This window comes from Hemibagrus wyckioides, linkage group LG17 (assembly GCF_019097595.1).
Source record: "Hemibagrus wyckioides isolate EC202008001 linkage group LG17, SWU_Hwy_1.0, whole genome shotgun sequence".
Classification (NCBI taxonomy): Eukaryota; Metazoa; Chordata; class Actinopteri; order Siluriformes; family Bagridae; genus Hemibagrus; species Hemibagrus wyckioides.
Window position 1 is genome coordinate 23,820,907 of NC_080726.1, and position 27,298 is coordinate 23,848,204.

At 40.9% G+C, this 27,298-nt stretch overlaps 3 protein-coding genes and 1 non-coding gene across 12 annotated transcripts; 3 read left to right on the plus strand and 1 right to left on the minus strand.

The window, feature by feature from the left end:
* The first annotated feature begins 4,389 nt into the window (after nt 1-4,389).
* trnastop-uca (transfer RNA opal suppressor (anticodon UCA)) lies at nt 4,390-4,476 on the plus strand. The gene has a single exon. It is a non-coding gene; the product is annotated as a tRNA-Sec (tRNA).
* A 201-nt stretch (nt 4,477-4,677) lies between these two features.
* mrpl28 (mitochondrial ribosomal protein L28) lies at nt 4,678-11,347 on the plus strand. 2 transcript variants are annotated; one of them, XM_058413050.1, is made up of 6 exons: nt 4,678-4,847; nt 5,980-6,267; nt 7,380-7,532; nt 8,611-8,745; nt 8,874-8,960; nt 11,096-11,347. In XM_058413050.1, the coding sequence occupies exons 2-6, from the start codon at nt 5,980-5,982 to the stop codon at nt 11,192-11,194; spliced, it is 762 nt and encodes a 253-aa protein (XP_058269033.1). In that variant the 5' UTR covers nt 4,678-4,847; the 3' UTR covers nt 11,195-11,347. The 2 variants fall into 2 exon arrangements, with proteins under 2 accessions (XP_058269033.1, XP_058269032.1); XM_058413049.1 differs by having other exon boundaries at nt 4,700-4,847; nt 5,976-6,267.
* Nucleotides 11,348-12,616: 1,269 nt separating this feature from the next.
* relb (v-rel avian reticuloendotheliosis viral oncogene homolog B) lies at nt 12,617-23,301 on the minus strand. Of its 8 annotated transcripts, none has more exons than XM_058413041.1 (11): nt 23,024-23,301; nt 22,464-22,475; nt 21,968-22,074; nt 19,989-20,273; nt 18,703-18,863; nt 17,988-18,079; nt 17,700-17,831; nt 17,263-17,367; nt 14,664-14,879; nt 13,885-13,956; nt 12,617-13,800 (listed from the first exon to the last, which is right to left on the minus strand). In XM_058413041.1, the coding sequence occupies exons 1-11, from the start codon at nt 23,070-23,072 to the stop codon at nt 13,388-13,390; spliced, it is 1,644 nt and encodes a 547-aa protein (XP_058269024.1). In that variant the 5' UTR covers nt 23,073-23,301; the 3' UTR covers nt 12,617-13,387. The 8 variants fall into 8 exon arrangements, with proteins under 8 accessions (XP_058269024.1, XP_058269022.1, XP_058269025.1 ...); XM_058413039.1 differs by having other exon boundaries at nt 21,920-22,074; nt 23,024-23,299; XM_058413042.1 differs by lacking the exon at nt 22,464-22,475 and having other exon boundaries at nt 23,024-23,300.
* A 279-nt stretch (nt 23,302-23,580) lies between these two features.
* Nucleotides 23,581-25,811, plus strand: mos (v-mos Moloney murine sarcoma viral oncogene homolog). The gene has a single exon (XM_058413048.1). It carries the CDS (start codon nt 24,151-24,153, stop codon nt 25,162-25,164), a length of 1,014 nt encoding a protein of 337 aa, XP_058269031.1. The 5' UTR covers nt 23,581-24,150; the 3' UTR covers nt 25,165-25,811.
* Nucleotides 25,812-27,298: the final 1,487 nt, after the last annotated feature.

Below are 27,298 nucleotides of genomic sequence, written 5' to 3' on the forward strand. Positions count from 1 at the left end.
ATGTTTATTTCTCTTCAAATGAGTTCTTTTTTTATGTTGTATAATTTATTTCCTTGCAAAATAAAGATGTCTTTTAAAGGAGGCTGATACGGCTTTGACTCCAGATGACCGTTTCACGCACTACATCTTGTCGCCTGAACGCAAGCATGCGTACCGCACAGCCAGCTCGAACCCTGATGAAGCACATCTGCTTGATTAGATCAGCGGATAATCGAATGTAGAGATAAAGAAACCCAGTCTCAGTGGTTTCTCTGCATCATAACTGATGACAGATTACAAAGCGGCAGGTGAAGGAGTGACAAATAAATGTCATATGATACTTGAAGACATTTCTATGACACACAATACATATCATGTAGTTATGTGATGAGTTTGATGAAATACCGTATAAATAAACTGAACGAGTCCACAGTTATGATTTAACCTTAGCCTAATGCTTCCGATCAGTTTGTAAAGAATATTTATAAACATCATTTCAGATAATGAGGTCATGATTCCTGAGAGAATAGCTCAGAGTAATATGCTGTGATTGATATTATATCATCAAATTGTCCAACATGATAAGTGACTTCAAACACAGCATTTGCTGAGCGAGCCTTTTGTTCCGAAAACAACTAAAAAGGATTGCTCATGATCTGAACTAGTTTGTGAAATGGTTATTCTTTGGTATCTAGACCAGGCGTTCTGAACATTTTGCAGCCATTCTTGGACGTTCGTTTATTTAATGAACATCCAACAGTCCAACTCTTTACGTATCAGGCTCGTTATGTTCATAATATTTTGACTCTAGATCCAGGTTGATGGGTTTTTTGGTGAGTCTAAACAGGCTAATAACTATAGGAACTATAGGAATTAATATATATTCACTGAGCACTTTGATTTGTGATCTTTATTTCTCACATATACATTACTACACAGTGAAATTCTTTCTTTGCATATCCCATCCTTGGGGGTTGGGGTCAGAGTGCAGGGTCAGTCATGATGCAGTGCCCCTGGAGCAGGGTGGGTTGGGGGCATTGCTCAAGGACCCAACGGTGACAGCTTGGCGGTGCTGCGGCTTGAACCCTGATCGTCCGGTCAGCAATCCAGAGCCGTAACCACTTGAGCTACCTTTGCCGAGGCAGCTTTACAGAAATCTGGATACAGATATAGAACCCTAATGTGCAAGCCTGAGACGAAATCTGTACACATACTCATTCACACAGTTACCTAATTGGCCAGATGTGTAGCAGCAGTTCAATGCATTTACTCATACAGATGCAGGCCAGCAGCTTCAGGTCAAGTTCTCACTTTAACCATCAGAATGGGCAAAAATGTGACCTCAGTAATTCTGTCCATGGCATAGGTTTTGGTACTAGATGAGCTGCTTTGAGTATTTCTGTAACTGCTGATCTGGGATTTTCACACACAACAATCTCTCGAGTTTACTCAGGATGGTGCAACAAAGAAAAAACAACATTTACCACATTTGGTAGAAGCCCTTATCTAGTTATACTTCATAGCTGTGGGATTTGAACTCACAACCTTCCAATCAACAGTTTAACCACTGGGCTATCATTTACCCAGTAAGCATCCAGCTGAGGCTGCAGTGGGCACAGACTCCCCAAAACTGGACAGTCAAAAATGGAAATGTAGCCTGATTTTATGAATCTCAATTTCTGCTCAGCCACACTGAGGTGCGGTCAGAATTTGGCACCAACAACATGAATCCATGAACCCAAGCTATCAGTTCAGGCTGGTGGAGGTGGTGTAATGGTGTGAGGATACCCATCAAGTAACTTAACTGGGCCCATTAATACCCATCAATGAATAAATTGTTGCTGATCATGTTCATCCACAATTTACCATCTTCTAATGGTTACTTCTAGCATGATGCTGCATCATCTGAAATTAGGTTTCATTAACATGACAACGAGTTCAATGCACTTTAGTGGCCTTCTCAGTAACTGGATCTGAATTCAGTTTAATTCAGTTAATTTCAGTTTTATTTGTATAGCGCTTTTAACAATGGACATTGTCTCAAAGCAGCTCTGTAGAACATAAGACATATAAAACAAAAAGTTCTAGATTAATATTAGACTTATATTTAAACGTATTTGTATTAATCCCTAATCCCTAATGAGCAAGCCTGGGGTGACTGTGGTGAGAGAAAAAACTCCCTTAGATGGTAAGAGGAAGAAACCTTGAGAGGAACCAGACTCAAAAGGGAACCTCATCCTCATGATCACACTCCAGAGAGTGTGATTAGGAATAATGTCCTTTCTACAGTCATATACAGTTAATTGTTAGTTGTGCAACCAGGAGCTCAGTAGAACACCTTTGGGATGTGATAGAATCTGAGATCTGAAGCATAAATATCCACCTGAAAAATCTCACGAAATGACACGATGCAATCACGTCAACAAGGACCCGAATCTCAGAGGAATCCTGTGGAACCTAGGTTACGAAGAACTGATGCTATTTTTTGGAGCAAAGAGACACATATATAGTTCCATTTGTGAACACAGTGCTCTCAATTACATAAACACTCAATTTCCATCCATTGTTTATTCCTAATTAGGGTCACAGAGATCTGCTGGAGCCTATCCCAGCACACATTAGGTGAAAGGCAGGGGTACACCCTGGACAGGTCACCAGTCCATCACAGGGCCACATATAGACAGACAACCACTCACTCCTATGGGCAATTTAGAATTACCAATCAACCTAATGTACATGTTTTGGACTGTGGGACAGGGAGAACCTACAAACTCCACACAGAAAGGCCCCTGCCTGTTCGAACCTGGGATTCAAACCTGTTGCTGTGAGGCAACAGTGCTAACCACTAAGCCACCATGCTGCCTTAGAGCCTCAGGTCCAGGAGGCGAGCACACTTCCAGTGAGCCGCAAGGGCTAACCTGTCCAGTAAATAATGTAAAACAAATTTTTTTAATGGACTGAAAATCAACGTCTGACTGCATAACCACATAACAATGATTTGCATGTTTTTGTGCATGCTTATTATCACTGAGAAAATCCTGACACTCTGCCTGTGGACGTTTTCAGCATTAGGGATATAGTGAACTATGGGTTTGTACTCCTTTGTCCCAGAACAGTTTGCCCACTAATATACTGTTTTCTTAGCTTACATTTATATGACATCCAAACTCTTCAATTTAGTTTGGAACATGATTGTAATCATAAAAATTTTAGATACATACTTTTATCTATTGTAGAGCTTGCACAAAAATAAAAAATCTGCAAATTGTGTTAAACATGATAAATACACATTTAGAGTTTGGTCCACTTATAGCACTAGTGTCATAATGATTAAAAGATGTTTTAAAATAGTACAGACTTTTTTTTTTAAAATAGTACTTTACAGGTGGTTTTTCTTACAGTTTTTTTAAAATAGTACTTGACAAAAGAGTAAAGAAATACTTGTTCAGAATTTTTAATAATGGTTATACACCGATCAGGAATAACATTGCACCTGTTAGTGGGTGGGATATATTAGGCAGCAAGTGAACATTTTGTCCTCAAAGTTGATGTGTTAGAAGCAGGAAAAATAGACAAGTGTAAGGATTTGAGCGAGTTTGATGAAGGGCCAAATTGTGATGGCTAGACCACTGGATCAGAGCATCTCCAAAACTGCAGCTCTTGTGGGGTGTTCCCGGTCTGCAGTGGTCAGTATCTATCAAAAGTGGTCCAAGGAAGGAACAGTGGTGAACCGGTGACAGGGTCATGGGCGGCCAAGGCTCACTGATGCACGTGGGGAGTGAAGGCTGGCCCGTGTGATCCGATCCAACAGACGAGCTACTGCTGCTCAGATTGCTGAAGAAGTTAATGCTGGTTCTGATAGAAAGGTGTCCAAATACACAGTGCATGACGGGTCAGCAAAATGGGGACCAACACAACATTAGACACGTGGTCATAATGTAATGCCTGATCTGTGTATATTCTCTTTGTAAAAATGTTTACATTATCAACCTCATATATATTATACATAAATAAGCACATTTAGCTCAGAGTGTTCATTCTTGTTTAAAAGAAACCTAGCTCAGGTGTTGATAATAAATGAAAGATTTGATGTGTTTTTTTTTTTGTTTTAGACATTTTACACTGAAAGGAATGCGTTAAAAAGTGTGAGCCAATCACAGGTGACTAATTTGCATCCACGAACCATAATGCACTGCGCTTATTGTTGCAGTACTTATTGTTTAGTTTTATATTTCTGGCATTTATATCAAATACGAACTGTATTACGTTTTCTTTTATTGTCAACAATGCTGAACAAGATTCATACCTATGTTTTCAGGTATGTACTGCATAGTTTTAATTACTCACCGTCATCATGACATCTATTAGATTGTTGTGGTATATATTCGTATGTCGTCACCTTCGTTAAATGCCCGGATGAACCTCGGTGGTCCGGGGTGCAGGCTTCAAACCTGTAGCTGCTTAGCGGCAGAGTGGTTCAATTCCACCTTTCGGGCGGAAGGTACTTACTATTTTCATTAAATTTAAAGTTTTTAAATCGTCAGAAATGGCTGACATCTCGGTGTAAGGGTGAATCTATCGAATTTGAACGAGAAACTCATGATGGAATATGACCACATTATTACTAGATATTATATTTAGTCAGTGTTTTTGATGCATTTCAAAACACAGTAATCAGTAATTTCACATGATTTCGCTTCACCCGGACGAGCACCTTTCTCACAACCAATCACAGTGTCTGGTTTGTGTTACGTCACCGGACGCGGATGCGCGTGCCCTTGACAGGCATGTGTGTGATCCAAGCAGGGAATAAGTGTGAAACGCTAATATAATCCGTCTGATATTCACCTTTGGCTGCTTCTCCTCAGGTATGGTGTGACAAATCGTAGCTGTTTTGTGAATAAAAAATCCCGACCAAGCAATTTATCAGCTCTGACCTTTTACTTTCTTTAGCTTGTTAGCCTCCTAGCTGCTCTAGCATCTGCAGCAAATGTTTACACTCAGCTGTTGTTTTATTCACTTCACGGTGATGGTTCAGGTTTTACATCAGCTGAGAAAGCTGCTGAGGAAGAAACAGAAAAATAGCAGTCATTTTATTTAGGGATGAAGATCCTGATGATCGAAAGCTTACGCATAGAAAGAAAGTAGATGTCACGTGGATAGCAGAAATTCAATTCAATTCATCTGTATAGTGCCTTTACAATGGACATTGTCTCAAAGCAGAAGAAGAGAAACAGAGAAAGGAGAGAAAAAAAACATTATTAAATTAAATTATTAAACTATTTTATCCCTAATGAGAAGCCTGTGGCGACGGTGGTGAGGAAAATCTCCCTGAGATGATATGAGGACGAAACCTTGAGAGGAACCAGGCTCGGAAGGGAGCCTCATCCTCATTTGGGTGACACTGGACAGTAAATAATGTAACTGTAACTAATGAATGTCCTTTCTACATCAGCAACCAACGGCCCATGAGGAACTATGAGGTCAGCGTAGTTTCTGAGGTCATTATAGACACTAATTCATTGCTGTCACAAGCTGACAGATGTAACAGCAGATCTGTGATGGTGTGGAAGTCCCCAAGTGGTTCTGTCCATGGCTGTCTCCTGGACACAGGCTGTCCACTCAGATCCGTCCACAGCATCAGTGAGCACCACCAAGCGCTGAGACTCTGACCAAGGGTAGAGCCAGTGGTCACACTGGCAGCTCAGGAGTGGGATGTATAGCTCAACAGAGAGAGAGAGAGAGAGAGAAAGATATTAAGATATTAAATCAAAGATATATATATATATATCCAGGATCTCATTTTCCTAAGCGCATTCAATGTGATGTTTATAGTTTTTCCTTGTCCCTCTTGCCCCTGACTTGCTCATTAGGGATCTAGATCTATATCCAACTTTCTGTAAAGCTATCTATTGTTACAGTTGTTGCTCATCAGTAAAAAAAAAAAAAAAAGTGTGCCATTTTCTTAAACCTGTTGTGTTTATTTTCTCTCCAAGGAAGATGCCATTACACAAATACCCACCGCTCCTGTGGGAAGCCTTGAAGTTAAAGAAAGGGATCTACGCCCGTCTTCCTCAGCATTACCTGAAATCCTATCTGGATGCAACACCTCCAACTGCTGTGCACTGGAAACCACTGGGGGTGAAATACAGAGCAAACCCGAAAACAGGTCACAAAGAGCGGGTTCAGGATGTACCCATTCCCATTTATTACCCCCCAGAGTCGCAAGACGGCCTGTGGGGTGGAGAGGGCTGGATATCTGGCTACAGATACGCCAATAATGATAAGGTGAGTTTCTGGATATGGTGACGTTCTGATATTATGATGTTAAACTCCAGGATTGTTGAGTGGATTCTCCAGTAAGGGTTGCATAGTGCCATACTGTAGGATTGTGGCCTGAGTCTGGAAAGCAAAGCTGTCCAGCTTGGACACCGCTCCAAATCATTGAATTCAGGTGTTGTTTTTCAGGGTTTGGGCTCCGCCCCTTAGTTCCAGTGAAAGGAACTCTTAATGCATCAGCTTCATACCAAGACATTTTGGACAATTTCATGCTCCCACCCCTTCCTGTTTCAACATGACTGTACACCAGTGCACAAAAGCAAGGTCCATAAAGACATAAAGATCATTCCTCTAGAAGCACATTTGTGAGGTCAGGCACTGATGTTGGATGAGAAGGTCTGGCTCACAGTCTCCACTCTAATTCATCCCAAAGGTGTTCTATGGGGTTGAGGTCAGGACTCTGTGCAGGTCAGTCAAGTTCCTCCACACCAAACTCGCTCATCCATGTCTTTATGGACCTTGCTTTGGTCACTGGTGTGCAGTCATGTTGGAACAGGAAGGGGTCATCCCCAAACCGTTCCCACAAAGTTGGGAGCATGAAATTGTCCAAAATGTCTTGGTATGAAGCTGAAGCATTAAGAGTTCCTTTCACTGGAACTAAGAGGCCGAGCACAACCCCTGAAAAACAACACCTGAATTCAATGATGGTTATTATTATTATTATTATTATTATTATTATAATTTTTACAATATTCTTTGCATTTCCATGCATTTGTTTAAAGCACGAAACCAATCTGCAGTACGATGAGCTTTTTGGAACACGTTGTAGTTGCTGTTCTAGAAAAAGTTTATGGCTCTCTAAAATTTATTAGTGTTTTATATGAAGCAGTTAGAGATGATGATGGTCCAGTGTGCATACTGAGGGACTGTTGTTGGTCATCCGCCCTGTCAGTGAAATTTTCTCTTAAAGTGGGTGGTTCTTAATCTTGAAAGTTTTGCTTTGCGACACCTCTGTTAAACAAACTGCAAAATGAAGGAATGTTCAATTCTTAGCTGTTTGGTTTGCGATGTCTAAAGTGTGCGCCTGGATCTTAAAGTGTTTGTTTGTTGTTTATCTGCAGCTCTCTGCAAGAGTGAAGAAGGTCTGGAAGCCTCAGCTCTTTAAGAGGGAGCTGTACAGTGAAATCTTTGACCAGAAGTTCAACATCACAGTCACAGCTCGCACGCTGGATCTTATCGATGCCGCTTACGGCTTTGACTTCTACATTCTAAAGGTACTGGGATGATTCATGACCCCCCATAACTTATGACTGGGTTCAAAGTCATTTTGAGATCATTTTGGGAAACCTCAAACACATTCTCCGTTATATATATGATTTTTCTGGGAACAGATAAAACTGTTTGTTCTGTAAGATCAGCTACTGTTGGACAGATTCATAAGTTTCTCTTAAAAAATCTAAAGTTAATAAACTAAGACGTTTCACATTGAAACATTTCACAATACAGTACGGTCTTAGTAGTGAAAGATATTATATCATATATTATTTCACATGTTTTTGATGGATAGTAAGGTGTCAGAATACGCAGTGCACGATGGGTCAGGGCCGTTTTGGCAGCAAAAGGAGGGCCGACACAATATAGGCAGGTGATCATAATGTTATGCCTGGTCGGTGTACGTGTGGACCATGATTTTTTGTTGTAAATGTGTGTGTATATGCAGTAGGGGTTCAAGCTTGGCACTTCTCATGATCAATGAGCAAACCTCTGATCTTAAGAGGTGCCAAGCTTTACCTGAACCCTGCCCTGTACACATTAAGATCAGTGTGTTACCCTCACGCGTATTAATAACAGTGTATACAGTCACGTGACCCTGGTTTTGATTTGTACACTTACATTCCATTCCTCTTATTGAGCACATGTAAAACATTTACAGATAAAAGTTTCCTTCTGCTGCAGCCTACAGACGGAGGCTTTGAAGCGATATATTGATTGGTGACGATAGCATCCTGGATGATGATTAGCTAACTGATAGAACCTTGAACCTAAAATTCTTTTCGGACGTTGAAGTAAATGGAAAGGAAAATAATAAAAAATAAATAAATAAACACTGCAAAACGTAAAGATAATACTACAAATATCCTGCAGTTTTCCACCAAAATGGCTGATGAAACCTTACAACACCTAAGGCTTGTTGTTGTTGTTATTAATATTATTATTGTTATTGTTGATTTATTTTATTTGTGTTAGAGCACCACTAACCATACCTGTACACATTATTATTTAGTGAATTAATGACATAAATCTACTAAAATCACGTCTCACTCGTTATTTAAAGTCGATGTTTTCTATCAGACACCAAAGCAGGACCTGAACTCCAAGTTCGGCATGGACCTGAAACGCGCCATGCTCCTGCGGCTAGCACGCAGAGACACGGAGCTCCACCCAGACGATCCAACTCGCAGGGAGAAGATCTACAGCAAGTACAAGGTGTGCAGTTCACACAGTTTCCACTGAAGATTGAAATACATGTAGGATGTGATGTAACTGCATGACTGATGTGGTACTGTGTGTGTGTGTGTGTGTGTGTCCCTTGGCTTGGTGTGTTGGTGAGACAGCAGTTTGAGATTCCTGTGGAGGAGGCGGAGTGGGTCGGCCTGAGCCTGGAGGAAGCTGTCGAGAAACAGAGACTCCTAGAACACAAGGTGATGGGATTGTGAATTAGAATATGAATGCTCATGGCCAGGCCATACTCTCTTCTTCTTCTTCCTCTTCTTCTTCTTCTTCCTCTTCTTCTTCTTCTTCTTCCTCTTCTTCTTCTTCTTCCTCTTCTTCTTCTTCTTCCTCTTCTTCTTCTTCCTCTTCTTCTTCTTCTTCTTCCTCCTCTTTCTCCTCTTCCTCCTCTTCCTCTTCTTCTTCTTCTTCTTCTTCTTCAGGCTTTTCCCTTCAGGGATGGCTACACTGAATCATCTCTCTCTACCTATCCCTATCTTCTGCATCCTCAACACTGGCACCCACTAGCTTCATACTCTATTCGACTGTTTTACTCTATTCTACTCTATTCGACTGTTGTACTCTATTCTACTACTCTATTCAACTGTTCTACTCTATTCGACTGTTCTACTCTATTGTACTCTATTCTGTTGTTCTATCCCACTCTTCTACTCTATTGTACTCTATTCTACTGTCATCTAATCTACCCTTCTACTCTATTCTACTCTACTCTTCTACTATATTGTACTTTATTGTACTCTACTCTATTGTTCTATTCTACTGTCATCAACTCCTCTTTTACTCTATTCTACTCTACTCTCCTACTATATTGTACTTTATTGTACTCTACTCTATTGTTCTATTCTACTGTCATCAACTCCACTCTTTTACTCTATTCTACTCTACTCTCCTACTATATTGTACTTTATTGTACTCTACTCTATTGTTCTATTCTACTCTTCTACTCTTTTGTACTTTATTCTACTCTCATCTAATCTTCTCTTCCACTCTATCATGCTCTATTCTACTCTTCTCCATTGTTCTCATCTACTCTATTCTATTCTACTCTACTCTACACTATTGTTCTGCTGTACTCTTTTCTCTTTTCTATTCTATTATACTCCATTCTACTCTACGCTATTGTTCTACTCTGCTCTAATATTTTGTGGTTCTACTCAACTCTTTTGCACTACTCTACTCTTGTTCTCTAATCTACTCTATTCTATGTTACTCTATTGTTTTACTCTACTCTGTTCTAATCTTGTCTGCTTTGTTGTTCTACCCTACTCTCATCTACTCTATTGTTCTACTGTATTCTATTGTACTCTACTCTGCACTGCTCTGTTGTTCAATTGTACTCTACTCATCTACTGTATTGGACTCTACTGCTTTATTCTACTGCTATACTCTATGCTACCATTCTCCATCTGCTCTACTCCTCTACTCTACTCTAGTGTCTATTCTATTCTAGTGTACTATACTCTATTTTACTGAAATCTTTTACTCTACACTGTATAATGCCCCTGACCATCCGTTCAGTCCATGTCGAACCCTCAGCTACAGTAACCAGAGCTGAAAGGGATGGTCGTATTTGAGCAATAAACATTAATGTATACAGAACCGGACTGATAGTACAGAGTGTGTTACGTTGCCCTGTGAAGCAGAAGTTTAAAAAAGATCATCTGCCTCCTTGTGTGCTCTACTGCCATGTTTTTGTGTGTGGATGACGTGGCAGTTATTGCCATTCGTAGAATGGCAATAAGCAAAAAGGGGAAGATGTGCAGACAATGGGGGAAGAGGTAGTTCATAAACAAAATCTAATGGTGTGATTTTTAAAGAGTGAATGTTTTGATTTAGTGTGGATATATTCTTAGAGGCTTGCCTAAAAATGTCTGAATACAACCTTTTTGAAATGTATCGTGGACTGAACACCGATACAGATGGTATATTTTGGTTCCCTAGCCTACAATTTTTACTACTGGTATTTTGTTACAGCTCAACTCTGATAGTAACCACATACAAGAAAAACAGGAAACCAGAGCCAAGTACCAGAGTCAACAAACAGTATTGTTCTGTATTGTAAATTCAGTAAAATGAAATCATACTATTGCTAATGAGCTCATGTCTGTGATATTCATGACCATTACTTGGATAAATTTATCCCGCTAATTGTTTTAAGGCATCATCATCATCATCATCATCATCATCATTACGGCATTTATTCAGATCAGTTATTACAAATAGAAGATGATAGCTTAGTCAGGAAATCGAAGACACACAGGGTAATGTTTTTTTTCCCCCTCATACTATTTTCTTTGCTTAACCTGTGTTTCTTCATTGTCCACAGGATCCTGAACCTCTTTACAAGAGCTATGTGGAGAACCTGGTGAAAGACCTGTCAATGCAGAAACTCGCTGAACCCCAGATTGTGGAAAAGAAGGACTGATGGCAGCGTCAGGGATACGAGAACGAATAAAAATGTATTTATTGGGGGTTTGTTTTGTCTGCTTTTGTACTGATGGCATTTAAGATTTGTCATTATCCTGTAAATATCGAATAAATGACTTCATCATCTGATGTACTTTTGTCAGACAAAATATGTGATGTGTCCCTTTTCATGAGTTGGATAGAAAACTAAGAAAAACTTAACAATGATCAAATTTAATTGAATTAGGGAATACCGTTGCCATGAAGGTTTAGGTAGGAGGTACATCTCATTGTGACATCTATATGAATGCCAGGAGACCCAAGGTTTCCCAGCAGAACATCATCCAGAGCTTGCCTTCATCCCATAGTGCATTCTGGTTCCATCTCTTCTCCAGGTAATTGACACAGCCAGCACCCGTCCAGATGATATAATAGATTCGTGCTTCATGGCTAGGCCACTTTCTTCCATTGCCTCATGGTTTAGTTCTGATGGTCACATGATGACTGCAGGCACCTTCAGTGGTGGACAGAATGGGCACTCTGACTGGTCTGCAGCTACACAGCAAGCCTTGATGCACTGTGTGTACTGATTATTATGAACTTTTTCAGCAGTTTGTAGAATGGGACCAGATGGGCTTCACCCCCCCCATGTGTATCAGTGAACCTTGGGCACTCATTATCCTGTCGCTGGCTCACTGGTTGTCCTTCCTTAGACCAATTTTGATCTAATCACTGTATCCTGGGATCACCCCACAGGAGCTGCTGTTCTGGAGATGCTTTGACCCATTCGTCCAGCCACCAAAAACGGGTTCTTGTCAAAGTCACTCAAATTCATCCTGCTTCCAACAACTTTGAGAACAGACTGTTGACACTTGCTGCCTAATATATCCCTCCCCTTGACAGGTGCCATGGTAATGAGATAATCAATATTATACACTTCACCTGTCAGAGGTTATAATGTTATAGCTCATCGATGTACACCATGCCTAAATCCGTAAATATTTTTGATAAACAGCGATGAGTAGAGTGGGTGTGATGTGTAACTCCTACACAAAATAGAAGTGGAATAAATAAAAACCACAGATTGAAGAGTTGCACAATGGTGGAGTTTCCCCACTGGCTTCCTTTCAGAGCTCAACAATGATGTGATGGAATCTGATTTTGCAGCATTTCTTCTGTCCATTCATTTGAATGCAATGAGAAGGGAAAGACCATTGACCCGTTTATCCCTGCCTGTTTCCTGTCTATGTGGATGACTGATGAACAACTAACATGGGACATGATGGAAGCCTGCTTCTAGTGAACTATTTATGCCACTTTAAGGAAGATATTGACCCAACCTACTTTTCTCAAGAATGAGGATATAATGGAATTTCACAACTGCTGGTCTAGTCTACCTTTAGCAATAGTTTTATGTGACATCACAATTATTCAAAACCAAAAGGATCTAAACCAAGCCTTTAATACAAGACACACAGAGAATATTTTCCAACCAGAAGCATTATTTACATTAAAATATACTTGCAAGCAGAATTATGTATATAGAGGCATACGAATGAATCCTTCTGTTCCCAATCTGCTACGTCATTCAATACGTTTTTTGTTTACAAAATTTACAAACATTTTTTTTGTATTCATTTCACAGAATGTCCACCTTAAAATGAATATCGTTATCCCATTTAATGCTATTACTTGATATTCTTCCAAGCAAAAGACATGGACACATATTAGTCCAAAAACAGGCCCACTGTTGTTTGGTTTTTGTTTTTGTTTTTTTAGACATGATAATTTGTGAGTATATACAGATGATGGTTGTGTTCTGGTGATCTAGACAGGTTAATAATACGAAGCTTGTGTAATCCACTAACGGCCTATTTGACAATTACACCTAAAAAAGCATTCAAACAGCATCTTTTATTTTGGGCTAGAGTACTTAAAGGTCATATGCTCACTAGACACTACACAAACACTCCAAAGGTCTGAGTCGGCATTTTACAGTGCTCTCTCACATAGCACATTTTCAGACTTGTCCTCGAATTCCAAATGGTTCAATGGTCATTCTGAGAGCCCTCTAGGACAAGCACATGGCATCCAGTGTGAACCTAAACCTACATGCACACTTCAGGAGTACAGACTCCAATCCTTATTTTCCACTAATGAAAGCAAGATCATCTCTCTACTTCTCTACTATTACAAGCATCTACTGAGGCCTTCATGAGTCATCTTCAGTTTTGACCTGACGTAAGAAAATGTCCTGCAAGTCCTGTGGAAGGTCTGGGCTGTAAAATGAGTCAACGAGGAAAGAAATCGGAGGCTGACCAGCTTCCGGGTGATTCAGGTTTGTATCTGTAACGATGGAATTGATATCTTGGCTGTTCAACAGCTGGAGAAAGTTCGGGGTTCCCAGGCACTCATTAATGCTGTACAGCAGGTTGGTAACTGTCTCTGGGTCCAGGTTGACACACGGGTCGTCTGAACGGAGATCACTTTCTGCATAGTGAATCTCATCCATGACCCCAGGGAACGTGGCCTGGGTTTCCTCCTGGGCCGGAATCCCGCAGTCAGATCCTTCAACACAGAACGTGTCAAACTGCTGTGCTGGACCTGGTGTGCTAATCATCGTATCTGGAACCAAAGTAAATGCTGGGTGTAAGAATGAAACAACAATGAAGTAGTGTGTGTGTGTACTTGTAAGCCGAAATACTCTACCTGCGCCGACAGCACAGTCCTCGCTGAACTTGTCGGATTTTAGTTTGCGCTTCCTCTTGACCTCATATGGATCTGCACATCAACAAGCAAGGAAATAGAAGAATATATATATATAAAAAGTTTAAAATAAAGTTACCATTTTATCCCTATTTTATCCCTAATGAGAAGCCTGCGGCAACGATAGCAAGAAAAAACTCCCCGTGATGATATGAGGAAGAAACTTTGAGAGGAACCAGGCTCAGAAGGGAACCTCATCCTCATTGGGTGACACTGGACTGTAAATAATGTAAATGTAAGTAAATAATGTCCTTTCTATAACAGCAATCAAGAGCCCATGAGGAACTATTAGGTCAGTGTAGTTTCTGAGTTCAATAACGACTTAAGTAAAGAGAGAAAAAGCTGCTGTTATATTTCAGTCAGCTAAAACACAACCACTGCACTGGTACAGATGTTGGAGTGTCACTGCTATAGCTAGCAGAAAACAGATTATTCATTTTTTTTCCTCTTTACCATTTCAAATGACTAATTTCTTAAGAGATTCATGAGTAAGCGTTTCCTTACCAAGTCCCTAAGTTAATATCCAGCTTCCTGATTATTTACGCTTACAACCACATTAGACTTCCCTATTTTGTATTTTATTTAAGTCCATGAGATAAAAATAGAAATTATGCAGGTGAAGGTGCTTTTTGTGGTTATATAACCAACACTCATTGGTCATAACCACAAGTTCAAAGTAAAAGTCCCTAAAATATTGCTGGAGCAATGCATCACATACTGACCTGGATTGTAAGGCAGGTAGGTGAACTTCACTGGCTCACTGTACATGCGGTCTGAAATGCGACGGAGAGACACGTTGACCTCAACTGCGTCAGTGATATCCTGCTCCTGATACGGTGGCGACTTGAAGACGATGGCTATCTGCCGATGGACATCGGTCTGCGCAAACTCGGCCTTGGCCTCCCAGTTTCCGAAACCGAAGATGATCTCGATGTCATCTGTGGTGTTCAATCACACGGACACATGCAGGCTATTTTAATTAAGCATAACAATTCTGACAATACTGAAATAACATAGCTAGGAATAAGTGTTTGTGAATCAGTTTAAGCCGCTTTGGAGAGGCAACCCCCCCAAAAAAGGGAATGGTTTTGAAGGTGGTGGCCACAGACAACTATTCCTTACAAACAATTGTTCTCTCCTTATCCTTCCTGACTGATTCGTCTCTAGTTTTGTGTTCCGTTAGGGTCCTTCTCATTATTTGTAACATGAAGCAGTACCTGCAACCCAGTCAGGTTACACAGGTAGTCCAGCTCCTTCTACATGCTGTCGCAAAGAGGTACACAGCATAGAGGAGGGCGATGAGCCATTACAAGAGGAGAGCTGGACAGAGCTGTAGAAGGGCAATAACCCATCAGCTGGATCGGTATCTCCCTCTTTGTGTGAGGAGGAACAGGAGGAGCAGTACCAGAACTTTACATAAGTGTGGCCTGAGGGCCTGACATCCTGTACTGGGATCTCAGACCAGCACTGTGCAGCTCGGCCCAATGTGTGATTTAAGTGTTCCCTTCATATTTTAAGCATTCCCAGCCAATTTGTCAATAAATATATACAAAATAAAAAGCAACACTGAAAGTGTTCCTTCTGTAGGTCTTGTTTGTTTAGCTGTTCTCTGTCATTTTCAGTTACAAAATCATTTACCTAACGCTCTTTGAACCCTTCTCGCATTGTGGGTATTTCAGTAAATATTTAAACCTCAATACATTCATTGATTTGCATTTTACACACACGGTGACCAGATTTTCCAGTTTGAATACACGGGGAAACCCCACTGCTCCACAAGGTCAAACCCATCTATTTTTTTCTTAGACGCCTCACTTGCTAATGCAGAACCAAGCCAGAAAAAAAAGAAAAACAATAGGGAATGCAGCTGCTAGAAAACTGAAGAGCTTTTTACTGTTGGTGTGCTCACTGGCAGCATTACTGTGAAAAGCATGAGTTACTTTAGCAACAGCAATCACTTAGCGGCGTTTCTTCTCGATCTATTTATCATCTAGTCATGTTTGGACTAGAGTAATATTCTATAACTGCAGCAAGGCAATATGAGCAATATGAGAACTAGCAGAAGCATGCAAGCATGTTTATCCCACATTAAACTCAAGATCAACTGACTAGAGTATGCCACATTAATAGGAACACCTGCTTATTCATTCAATTATCCCATCAAGCCAATCAGGTGGCGGCAGTGAAACACAGAGCTAATCAAATATCAAAAATATAAGGGAGTGGTTAAAAGATCAGAAACTGCTGATCTGGGATTTTCATTGTGAATGACTCTCTAGAGTTTAAACAAAGTTGTGCAGAGAAAAACCATCGAGTTATTGGCAGATCTATATTTGAAAATGCCTTGATGATGTGAAGCAGGTCAGAAGAGACGTGACAGGAAGCTTATAATAACTCAGGTACTCTTTATAACTGTGGTGAGCATCTCAGAATACACAGCCTAAAGGCCACAACAGAAGAAAACTACATCAGGTTCCACTCCTGTAAGCCATGAACAAGACATTAGGAATGGTATTTTTTCAGTCATAAATTGTCCATTTTGGGTGAGTCTGTGCCCGTGATCATCTCAGATTCCTGTTCTTGGCTGATATTTAGCCTAATGTGATCCTCTGTTGGTGTGGCTCATCCACCTCTTTTTTTTAGTCAGCGCAGACCAGGTTAGTCAGTTCATCTCTGATCTGTCTCACCAACTAGGCGTTTCCACCCACAAAACTGTTGCTCACTTAATGTTTTTGTTCCTCACACCATTCTGTCTAAACTCTAGAGACTGAAAATCCCAGAAGAGTTGCAGTATCTGCAATACTTGACCCATCTGGCACCAGCAACCGTGCCACGGTTAGCCACAGAGATCACACTTTTTCCACCCATTCTCATGTTTGATGTGAACATTAACTGAAGCTCTTGACCTGCATCCGCAGGGTTTTATTGCACTGTGCAGCTGCAACATGATTAGCTGATTAGAAAAAACCCATATGAATGTGCCAGCAGGTGTTCCTAATAAAGTGGCTGGTGAATGCTGATAGTAGAATTTAAGGTTTCGCTTCGGAGATCTGAAAGCAAAGCTGTTGTTATTTACTCAGAGTTGCTTTTCACAGTTTTTACAATTTGACCACATTCTGTAAAATATTTATTCTTTAAGTGAACCGTTATGTTTAAATGGGAAAAGGAAACAAGTTAGCTTGCTATGCATCCACATTTTCCATATTTAAATAAATCCTGCTCTATTGTTCGTTACTGGTTTACCAGTTAATGGTGTAAGCTGGACCGAATCGTGGGGAAGATCTAGATCTAGAACTTTTTTCACATGGGAATGGCGCTCACCTTTTTGCACTTTGTCACAGAGCATGTAGATCTCGGTCTTGCCTGTACAGGGACCTTGCACAATGTTCAGCCTGTTGATTTTCAGCTCTGCAGTTGTGGTAGCTTCTGCTCAGATGAACATAGAAAGAATATTAGTGTTGCATATGATGATCATGTTATTATTCAGTACAGTAACACCCATAGTGATATTTATCATATATTATCATATTTTTTTTGAGTACAGATGGAATATTTAAAGCAGCAAAATGTAGTTGCTGATAAGCTTTCATGTCTGACTTGCACTACATGATTCACTTTTGCTCTGATTACACAAGTGCTTGGGTAATCTCTACAAAGTAGTTTTTTCTGTATTTGTACATTTGTAAATATCTATCTGTCATATTTATCCCGAAGAGAATAAGTGAGCACAATATCAGAAGGGACGTCACTGATCTTACTTTTGTCGTAAATGGGGTTAGAGACCACAGGGTAGAGATGGATCCTGTCCCCGTCTTCTTTCTCCAGCTCACACTGGAAGCATAACCTAACAACATTCATGTCTATGTCCTCAATACTCTTCGAGTGGCCAGCTATTAGAGAGAGAGAGAGAGAGAGAGAGAGAGAGAGTCTAAACATGCAGCTTTATTGGTGCCAATATGAAGCATCTTTGGGAAAATCATGTGACTACATTTGGTAGTACCATGGGTCGCATATGAATATAATTAGATTATCATTTTAAAACCTACTGCTGAATGGATCGATGTTTTTCTTCTTCCTCTTCAACAGGGAAGTATCTAATTCCTTCCTCCGAACACACTGGATACCTAAATTCACAAAACTGAAAAAGAAAAAGAAATAAAAATAAACAGGCAAATACTATAATAGATTACATCACCCTTCCCTCTGTCTTAAATCAGAGTATAATCCCTCCCTGTCGTGATATAATCAACTGACAGTAAGAGCTTCATGTTAGTTATTTATATAAAAAAATAAAATAAAATATAATCCATATCCCTATCTGTATCCATAGTAACCATCCATCCATTTTCTATACCCACTTTATTTCTAATTAGGGTCACGGGGATCTGCTGGAGCCTATCCCAGCACACATAGGGCGAAAGGCAGGGGTACACCCTGGACAGGTCACCAGTCCATCACAGGGCCACATATAGACAGACAACCACACACACTCACACACACTCCTATGGGCAATTTAGAATTACCAGTCAACCTGATGTACATGTTTTTGGATTGTGGGATGAAACCGGAGTACCCGGAGTAAACCATAGTAACCGATACACTGCATATATTCCAATGTTTTAATCTCACCGAAATATCTCTTTACTCTGGTGTAAAAACAGTTGTAAACTATATGCTATATATTCAAAGCTGTACTTTATAGTCACCTAAACAAAAATGACTGCATATTCCAAGTGAAGCTGATGTGGTGGTGATGAGTACCTGTGGCGCCGTGTGTTGTGGGGGTTGAAGCTGATCACACAAATACCATCTGAACAGTCTTTTCCAACCAAGCAGTGCGGGTGTGGGCGATGAGGGAGATCCTTTGTCACAAGCGACACTGTGACTGTCACATTTTTTATTCTTTCAATTGGGCCTTGAAGCTATTTAAAAAAAAAAAAAAAAAAAACCACAAATGATTACAGAAAATATACACAAATAAATAAAATGTAGATTTTTCTTTATATTTTTTTTTACTGCTGTGCACCAATACACCAAGGCCAGTTCCTTGCATGTGTAAAAACCACAGTACTTGCTAAAAAAGCTGATGGTGATTCTGATAAAAGGTTATGCTAAAGAAGATAAACCTGTGGTTTTCGTTCTTAATCCAGTAAAAACTGAGGCAGGTTTTTATTTCGACCGAGCAGAAGCCACACCCGAGTTTACTGAAAGCGAAGACCAGCTGAATAAACAGGTGAATTTGTTTGTGGTTCCTGCTTAATTAAAATATTAATAAAAAACCTGCACTCACGCCGGCTCTATGTGGATAAGATTGGACTCCCCTAAATGATGACGTAACAATCTAATCTCATTTGCCGTATATGGAAACCTTGCTGTTCGAAATGGAAAATGTATGTTCTGTTTATTTTTCATTTGGTACTTCCCTCCTGCGTACCACACCAAAGCAACGCCTTTCGCAGAGGGACTTTCTTTTTTCATACTCCACATGCAGTTCAACACCATTCATTTAAACCAAAACAGGGACAACCCCCATTAAGTTTGGACTAGCTGGTACATTCCAAAAACAGCAACGGTCTTAAACATTATTTCTGCATCTTTTGCAAGCAAATTATACTGTTGCACAAATATGCACATGCACGAATTCAAACAGAAATCCCCAATTGGCCAATAAAAAAATAAAGCAAAGGCCTGCAGCTCTACATTACCATGCTCTGTGCTGACTCACAAAAAAAAAACACCTGGCTAAAAGCCAAAGAGTCAGAATAAGGAAAACTTTAATTTACTGGCTTACCGAAAGCTAAGAGTTTGTATTTCATGGTCACGAAATAAATAAGTATAAAGGATAATATAATGTGTAATCTATAAGAAGAAAATTTCAGCAACGATAATCAATAAATATTCAGAAATTATTCGCCTTTCTATGAAAACGTTTTCACCACACGAACACCTTCCTACTGTATCCTCTTTGCTGTTCTTTGTCTCAGACAGTTTGTATGTGTAGCTGCAGTCAACCACAAACACCCATGGCGGCATCTTCCTGCACCCACCTCAATGGCAGGTAGCGTCTTCTTTACGTCAGTGCTTGAGGCTCCCAGGATGCTGCCAGCCGATCGGCCCTCACACTCATAGCGGAACCTCATGCCACGTTCCTTGGGCTGTTCCACCACCACCAATTCTGGTTTCTCCAGCAGCTGCTCCAGCTGTTCTGTACCTATATGCTGAGAACGCAGGTGGTTCTGTGCCCCCGCTGAAGCTGTAGCACGCCGTTGGCCTCTGGAGCCACGAGTTGATGGAAGCGCTGATGTGTTGGCTGAAGGGAACATTTCAAAATTCTACAGAAAGAGACGGGACAAGAGAGAGGTTAGGGCAGAGTACAAATAAAATTCAAAGAAATGATAGATATACAGCATTAATGTCTAATATAATCACAAGAACATTGTTACAGCAATTGACTTGCTAGATCTTAATGTTTGATAATTGAAGCAGTGCAAGAAATGTTAATTATATTAATTAAAGGTTGTGCTTTTACATCCAAGCTCTTATGCTGTTTTGTTTTTTTTTAGTAATCAAAAACAAAGATTTGCTAAACTCCATTTCATATTATTTCAAAACTGTGTGTTTAACATAGCCATTTCTAATACCTCGAATTCAATGAATATTTTTTCCCCCCATCATGACCTGGCACTCTGCAAAAGATTCTTATACTGACTGTTAAATAAACACGATAAACACAATGACATTATTTTGTTTGCAGCAAAATAAAAACAGATAGCGCAGTGTGAAAAGAGAGAGAGTTTTTGTGTAGGAGGAGGAGAAAGAAGAGGAGGAATGCAAGTCAGAGGGGGGAAAAAATAAACAACTGTTCTAACGGCCGATTTAGCTCAGCATTTTCAAAGTCACAAATCAAAAAACGTAGAGACAAAGCACAAAAACCTGTAGCTAGAAAACCGAAGGCAACGGTTTGTTAGGGTCAGGCGGCTGAGAGAGCAACGGTTCAGCATGAGAAAGAGAGAAAACGTCTAGACGTGCCTGAGGAAGAACGCAGATGGCCTGCACAAAGAGCAGCTAACAAGAGCCAGGAGGAGCACAGTGAAGAAACAGGAAACTCATGTAGAAGGATTTAGCGGCCAATGAGAACGAAGAGAGGAGGGGCAGTTACATGTGTGCCCTGCCAGGAGAGGCGCACATGAGGCAGAGATCGTCAACTGACACATGGAGTCAGATTACAACTCTAGTCGACTCTCCGAAAACGTTCCTTAGTGAAAAAGACTTAGAGATTTTTCCCTGCCATCACATCTCAGACTTTACCATGGAAATAAAGGGCCTGAAACTTTAAAAAAGAGGCTTCATATTCAATTGTAAACTGTTCTCTCTTTTTTTCCACTTCTCTCATGCACCACTGTGGTTTTTTCGTACTCAGCCCCCGTTCCAAGGATCTGCCAAAGTCTTTTGTTTGTCATTTGCATAGACACATAGAAAACAGCACATTGTAATTTGTCTGATAGCTCTTCTTATAAAAAGCTTAGAGAAAACTGCAAAGCAAAAAAAAAGGCTGTCCAGGTAGAACAGCAATGGTGTTATGGGGTCATCCGTGGTCCACTATACCTTACTAATATTTACACATATTAAGTAAAGTGTTCTCAAGCTCTTTGTAAGAACATACCCCTTTAATGGACCCCTTAATACATGATTATTTCAGAACCTTTCTATGATTATATTTTGTTTATTTATTAAAAAGCTCTCAATTCCTGAATGGTTTGAGGTTATTTATAAGCCGACTCAATTTCTGATAGAGTTTTAGGTGAAATAAGAAGAAACAGGACAATAAATGCAAGAACTCAACAACAAACCACTGAACTACATTTAAAACAACAACAAAAAAAACAGACCCCTTGATTTGCTTCACTGACAAACGGTGCATTAGCCTTGATTTACCGAGCAAACAGAAAGGATTTTAAAGTATAGTGTTGTTGCTGACCTTTGAGGTACATCTGGGGACCAGCACTGGAGCAGAATTGCAACTAACCATTACATTTGAGGCGTGACGCTGGTCATCAGAGTCTGCAGGTAGAGGAGGAGGACCTGGAAGCCTTTCTTTAGTTGAATTCTCCATTAGGAATTCATCTAGGACCTCTGATAGATAGATAGATAGATAGATAGATAGATAGATAGATAGATAGATAGATAGATAGATAGATAACAAGATTAGTGATGCAAAAGAATTCAGCATGCTTTGCCACTGTACATTCTTAGGGTCCTTCAAGGCTTTTTTTTAAAGACTCTTGGCTAGTTCAGGGTTCTTAGGTTCCATTAAAAAGTTCTAATCAGAACCCTTTTTGACCCCCCCCCCCCCCCCATTAACGTTCCAGAGTCTTTAAATGGATGTAAATGTTACACGTAAAAGCGTATCAGTAAAAGCTGCATATGCATCATGTTGTTTTTCTTTAGTTTGCGTTATAATAAAATGAAGCATGACGACTTAAACTAGCTAGACTAAAAAAAACAGAGATAAGAGGACTCACCGAGATCGAAATCTAGGAAAGAAAAATAAAAGGGAAAAACAAACAAACAAACAAACAAACAAACAAACATGCGTTAGGGACATGGACATCCACAGCCAGGCTTTTCCAAAGTGAAACTGAAAGTCGCTTATGCTATAGATGCAGTGTCATGTCCTTCCCAAATATAGAAACGCTTGTCATCTTAATGTCAACAAGCTCACCGATTCATCTTACAGACGGATTTTTGGACAGAGAATTGACCTGCATATGTTTTGTTTTGTTTTATCTGTGTGGAAAACATCTGACTTTAATGACACGGAGAACAGTCCACTGTGCTAAAATGTCGACGTATATCCTGTATGATGTTGATGTAAGCTGTAATGTTTACATGTTCGGTCATTGCCGCAGACTCTGAGAAGAGAAGGACGCTCGGTGATCGCCATTTTCCTCTGGCGCACACCTTCCAACTGTTTTTACGAAGCAATGTCGCATTTAACTAGGCCTAGGCGCTCGACTTCACAAAATGACCCTAGTAAAACCTTCTAAAAAAGAATTTACAAGGTAAAAAAAATAACACTCACCTCTTGGAACGAGCGGGCCGTTGTGAATAGCCCCGTTCATTATTTTCATGGCAAGGTGAAGTCAGATGAAGAAAAGAGTTGTTTTTTTTATTTCCTTTTTCTGTAAACGTTCGCCCTCGTACAGCAAGTGCTAAAAGGCTTGCGCTACACACTCATTTCCGCCTTCTTTCTCTCCTCGCCCTGACTTATTAGATGTTTTCAACGTAGCGTGTCCTCACTAGAGAAATACGATTACACACACCTCGTGCGATTAAGACCGTCTCACGGTGTGGTACATCTTTCGCTTTACAATCACGTTCAAAACTGCTCTGTGGAAATTCCCTTACGTCACCGCTGGGGAATCCCCCCTAAAAACCGTCGCCACGGCAACGCACCAACAGCAGGTAAAGTCACACACACACAAAAACACGATGGTCCAGAGTGCGCGCGTGACAGTTCTACGAAAAAAAGTGGGCTTTTTGTTTTTTTGGTAATTGAGGAAGGTTCGTCTTGTCGTTCACTTTTATCCCGCTCTTTAACATAAAGGACATTCTACTGGGATAAAACACTATAAAACGTTATTCAAGGTTATTTTTTCCAGTCACTGCTTCCGTGTGCGGTTTTTAATTGGTCAGTAATTAGTCAATATGGATGAAGAGGATAAGTGTGACGGAAATTCTGACTGATTCCACTCTCTCAGAAGCCCTTTGACTAAAAAAAATGAATTATAATCTTAAAAAAATAAAATACCGCACTACTAAGCTATACAAATAAAATTTCTGTCCTCGGTATATGTATGTACGAAGTATAGAATCTTCCACTTGACCAATGTCCGCGCCGAGAGTCATGTGACATGACCAAACACGATCACCTGGCTATCCTGGGTTGCCAGATTGTGGTGTACCATACATGACGAGTCCGGTCTTTAACAAACCTGCTACTTTCACTACATTGTTATGGTTAAGTCTTAAACTAATTTCTAAAGTCTCGTATAAGATTAACAATGCATAAATATTAAATATTACTATTTAATAAATGATTTAAAAAGGGAGAGTGGACTTGTAACTGCAAACAATCTGGCAACACAGTGAGCGAGGCAAATCCAAAGCGCTTGTAACTGCGCCGTGCGGGATCTGCTCCTCGCCACCATGCCGTCCCCGATACCCGTGACACGCCTTCTCCCAAGAGACTTCGGTCTCAAGCTGGGAGTCTGTAGCAGTCCTCTGACTAAACATTCAGGAGACACGACTCTTCGTGTACCGGTCAGTGCGTTTCACGGGAACCTCGCGTACAGACTCTGGTCTTCTGTGATCCACTGGCGCGAGCTTTGTGATCTGGAGTCTATCGGCTCCGGTGGATTTGGCTTGGTGTTCAAAGCTACGTATTTCGGTGAGACGGTGGCGGTGAAGCACGTCAAGTGCGCTAAGAACAAATTGGCTTCGCGGCAGAGTTTCTGGGCCGAGCTGAACGCGGCGCACCTGCGGCACGAGAACCTGGTGCAGGTGATTGCGGCCAGCACGCAGGCTAACGGCGATGACCTCTTGGGCGCGAGAGGCGATAGCGTCATAGGCACCATCATCATGGAGTACGCGGGCGATGTGAACCTGCAGCAAGTGATCTACAACGCCGCCGAGCCGCTGCACACCGGATCCTGCGTGCGTTACGCAGCTGACGTGGCGCGCGCCCTCCGCCACTTACACGCACACGGCGTCGTGCACCTGGACGTGAAACCTGCGAACGTCATCGTGTCCCGGGCGGGCGTATGCAAGCTTGCGGATTTCGGATGCTCGTTAAAAGTGGAGCTTGTGCGCGATCGCGATGGCTCGGCTCGCCGGATGGAGATCGGCGGCACGTACACACACCGAGCGCCCGAACTCCTGAGGGGAGAGGACGTAACACCCGGTGCAGACGTCTACTCCTTCGGCGTCACTCTCTGGCAGCTGCTCACCCGGGAGCCGCCGTATGAAGGAGAGCGACAGCACATCCTATATGCAGTGGTCGCCTTCAACCTGCGCCCTGATCTAAACAAGGACGTGTTCGGTCCGTCCGGACCGGGCCGCTCGTTAAAGGAGCTCCTTAGTCGGTGCTGGAGCGCGGAACCGAGTCAAAGACCGAGCGCGGACCAGCTCCTTACCGAGCTCTCCATTGAGTTTCCACCATGATCTCCACCAAGCTTTAAAACCTACTCCTGTCCAAACAGTAGGTCTGAAATAAAAAATAAAAACGCGACCTATTAGAAGTGATGCCCTCTTTTGAAAGCGGCTCCTTGTATCGTGTTTACAGTTTTTTGGTAATCCTGTTTAATATTTACGTCGGTTTGCCTTGTTGTATGTCGCTGAAGACACAATGGATCCTTTATATAATTTTAAATGGTCTTAAAAGATTTGGAATGATCTTTGTTTAATTATTGTAAATAAGTGTCGATGTATCTAACTTTGTATTAATGTGTATTTTGTTTTTTACGTTTTCAAGATGGATTTGATTAAAATGTTTCATGTACATAATGGTCTTTTGTATCTCTGCTAAAGCTTCACTTTATTAATGACACACACCTGATCCAGCTTACAGCTAAACCCTCCTTGATTTTGGAGCTCTCAATCACTGCATCCTCCATCTGAACAGTTTCAAATTTCTAGACAGATTCAGATCTTACTCCTTACAGATCACTCCATACTCATAAGATTGCTCAGTCAAAGCATATTGTATTGGTCACTTCTGTTCCTCTCCCATATTTATGACCAAGCCTATTTTAAGTTATAGATAAAGGAGGGAAAAAAAGTAATACACTATTATGCCAAAAGTTTTGGGACACCCCTCCAAATCATTGAATTCAAGGGTTGGACTTGGCTCCTTATGCAGAGTTCACACTGCACGACAATCTAGGAGAGCATTCAGTCCCTGCTGTGTTCACACTGCACTCTGTCTGGTCCGCAAACTGCGTTACACAACCGAACGCACGCGAGAAAGAACGCACGATCATACGTGAGATCAGAGTTCTCGCGCGAGACTGGAAACGGTACCACGCAAAAGTTCGCGAGGCAAATGGTCAGTGCGGGGAACAAGGATTGTGCGTTCTGCAAAATTGACCAAATTAATAATTTTGCAATGTGCCTGTGCGCCTGGTCAAGCAAATGTTTCTGCTTTATTTCTGTTTGATGTAATTGTAAAGCTTATTTATTCTAATATAACTACATCTAACATTTATTTTCATTTCAGCATTAATGCTTCAGCTTCATACCAAGACATTTTGGACAATTTCATGCTCCCAACTTTGTGGGAACAGTTTGGGGATGACCCCTTCCTCTTCCAACATGACTGCACACCAGTGCACAAAGCAAGGTCCATAAAGACATGGATGAGTGAGTTTGGTGTGGAGGAACTTGACTGGCCTGCACAGAATCCTGACCTCAACCCCATAGAACACCTCTGGGATGAATTAGAGTGGAGACGGTGACCCAGACCTTCTCGTCCTACATCAGTGCCTGACCTCACAAACGTGCTTCTAGAGGAATGGTCAAAAAAAATACACTCCTAAACCTTGTGGAAAGCCTTCCCAGAAGAGTTGAAGCTGTTACAGCTGTACAACTCCATATTACACTCATGTGCATGTAAAGTCCCAGTTTTGGCCTGGCTCGCAGTCTCCGCTCTAATTCATCCCAAAGGTGTGAAAGCATGAAATTGTCCAAAATGTCTTGTTATGAAGCTGAAGCATTAAGAGTTCCTTTCACTAGAACTAAGGGGCCGAGCCCCACCCCTGAATGCAATGATTTGAAGGGGTGTCCCAAAAACATTTGGCAATATAGTGTAAGTGAAACATCCATCACAGTGAAATAAAAACACGTTCTGAATCACTTTTTTTTTTTTAAACTGCACTTACGCTTTACTAAAAACATGAGTGATCAATCTTTAAATGTACCAAAATAAAAGGCCAACAATTCCAAGTTTGGAGGGGAAAAAAAAAATCATCAAAGGCGGCATTTAGTCCCAAAATATTCAGACTAAGTCTTGCACAAATCAGAGCCTGCAGCTGCACTTAAACACACCACAATGGTCCTGCTTTGGAGTGTGTGAATGTAATTGGGGAGGGGGAGGGGGGGTATAATCTGACGTGCTCAGGCAGAATGTTCCCGCATTTGTTTGTCAGTATGATATCAGCACAATTAGATTTCACAAGCTGACTGTACAGGCTTAGAACATACAAAAGAAAACTATCCGAGGCAGAAAAAACAGAAAATGGTATGAATCACTGTAATTAACATGTTAATAATGTTAATATAATTACTTCAATACCTACAA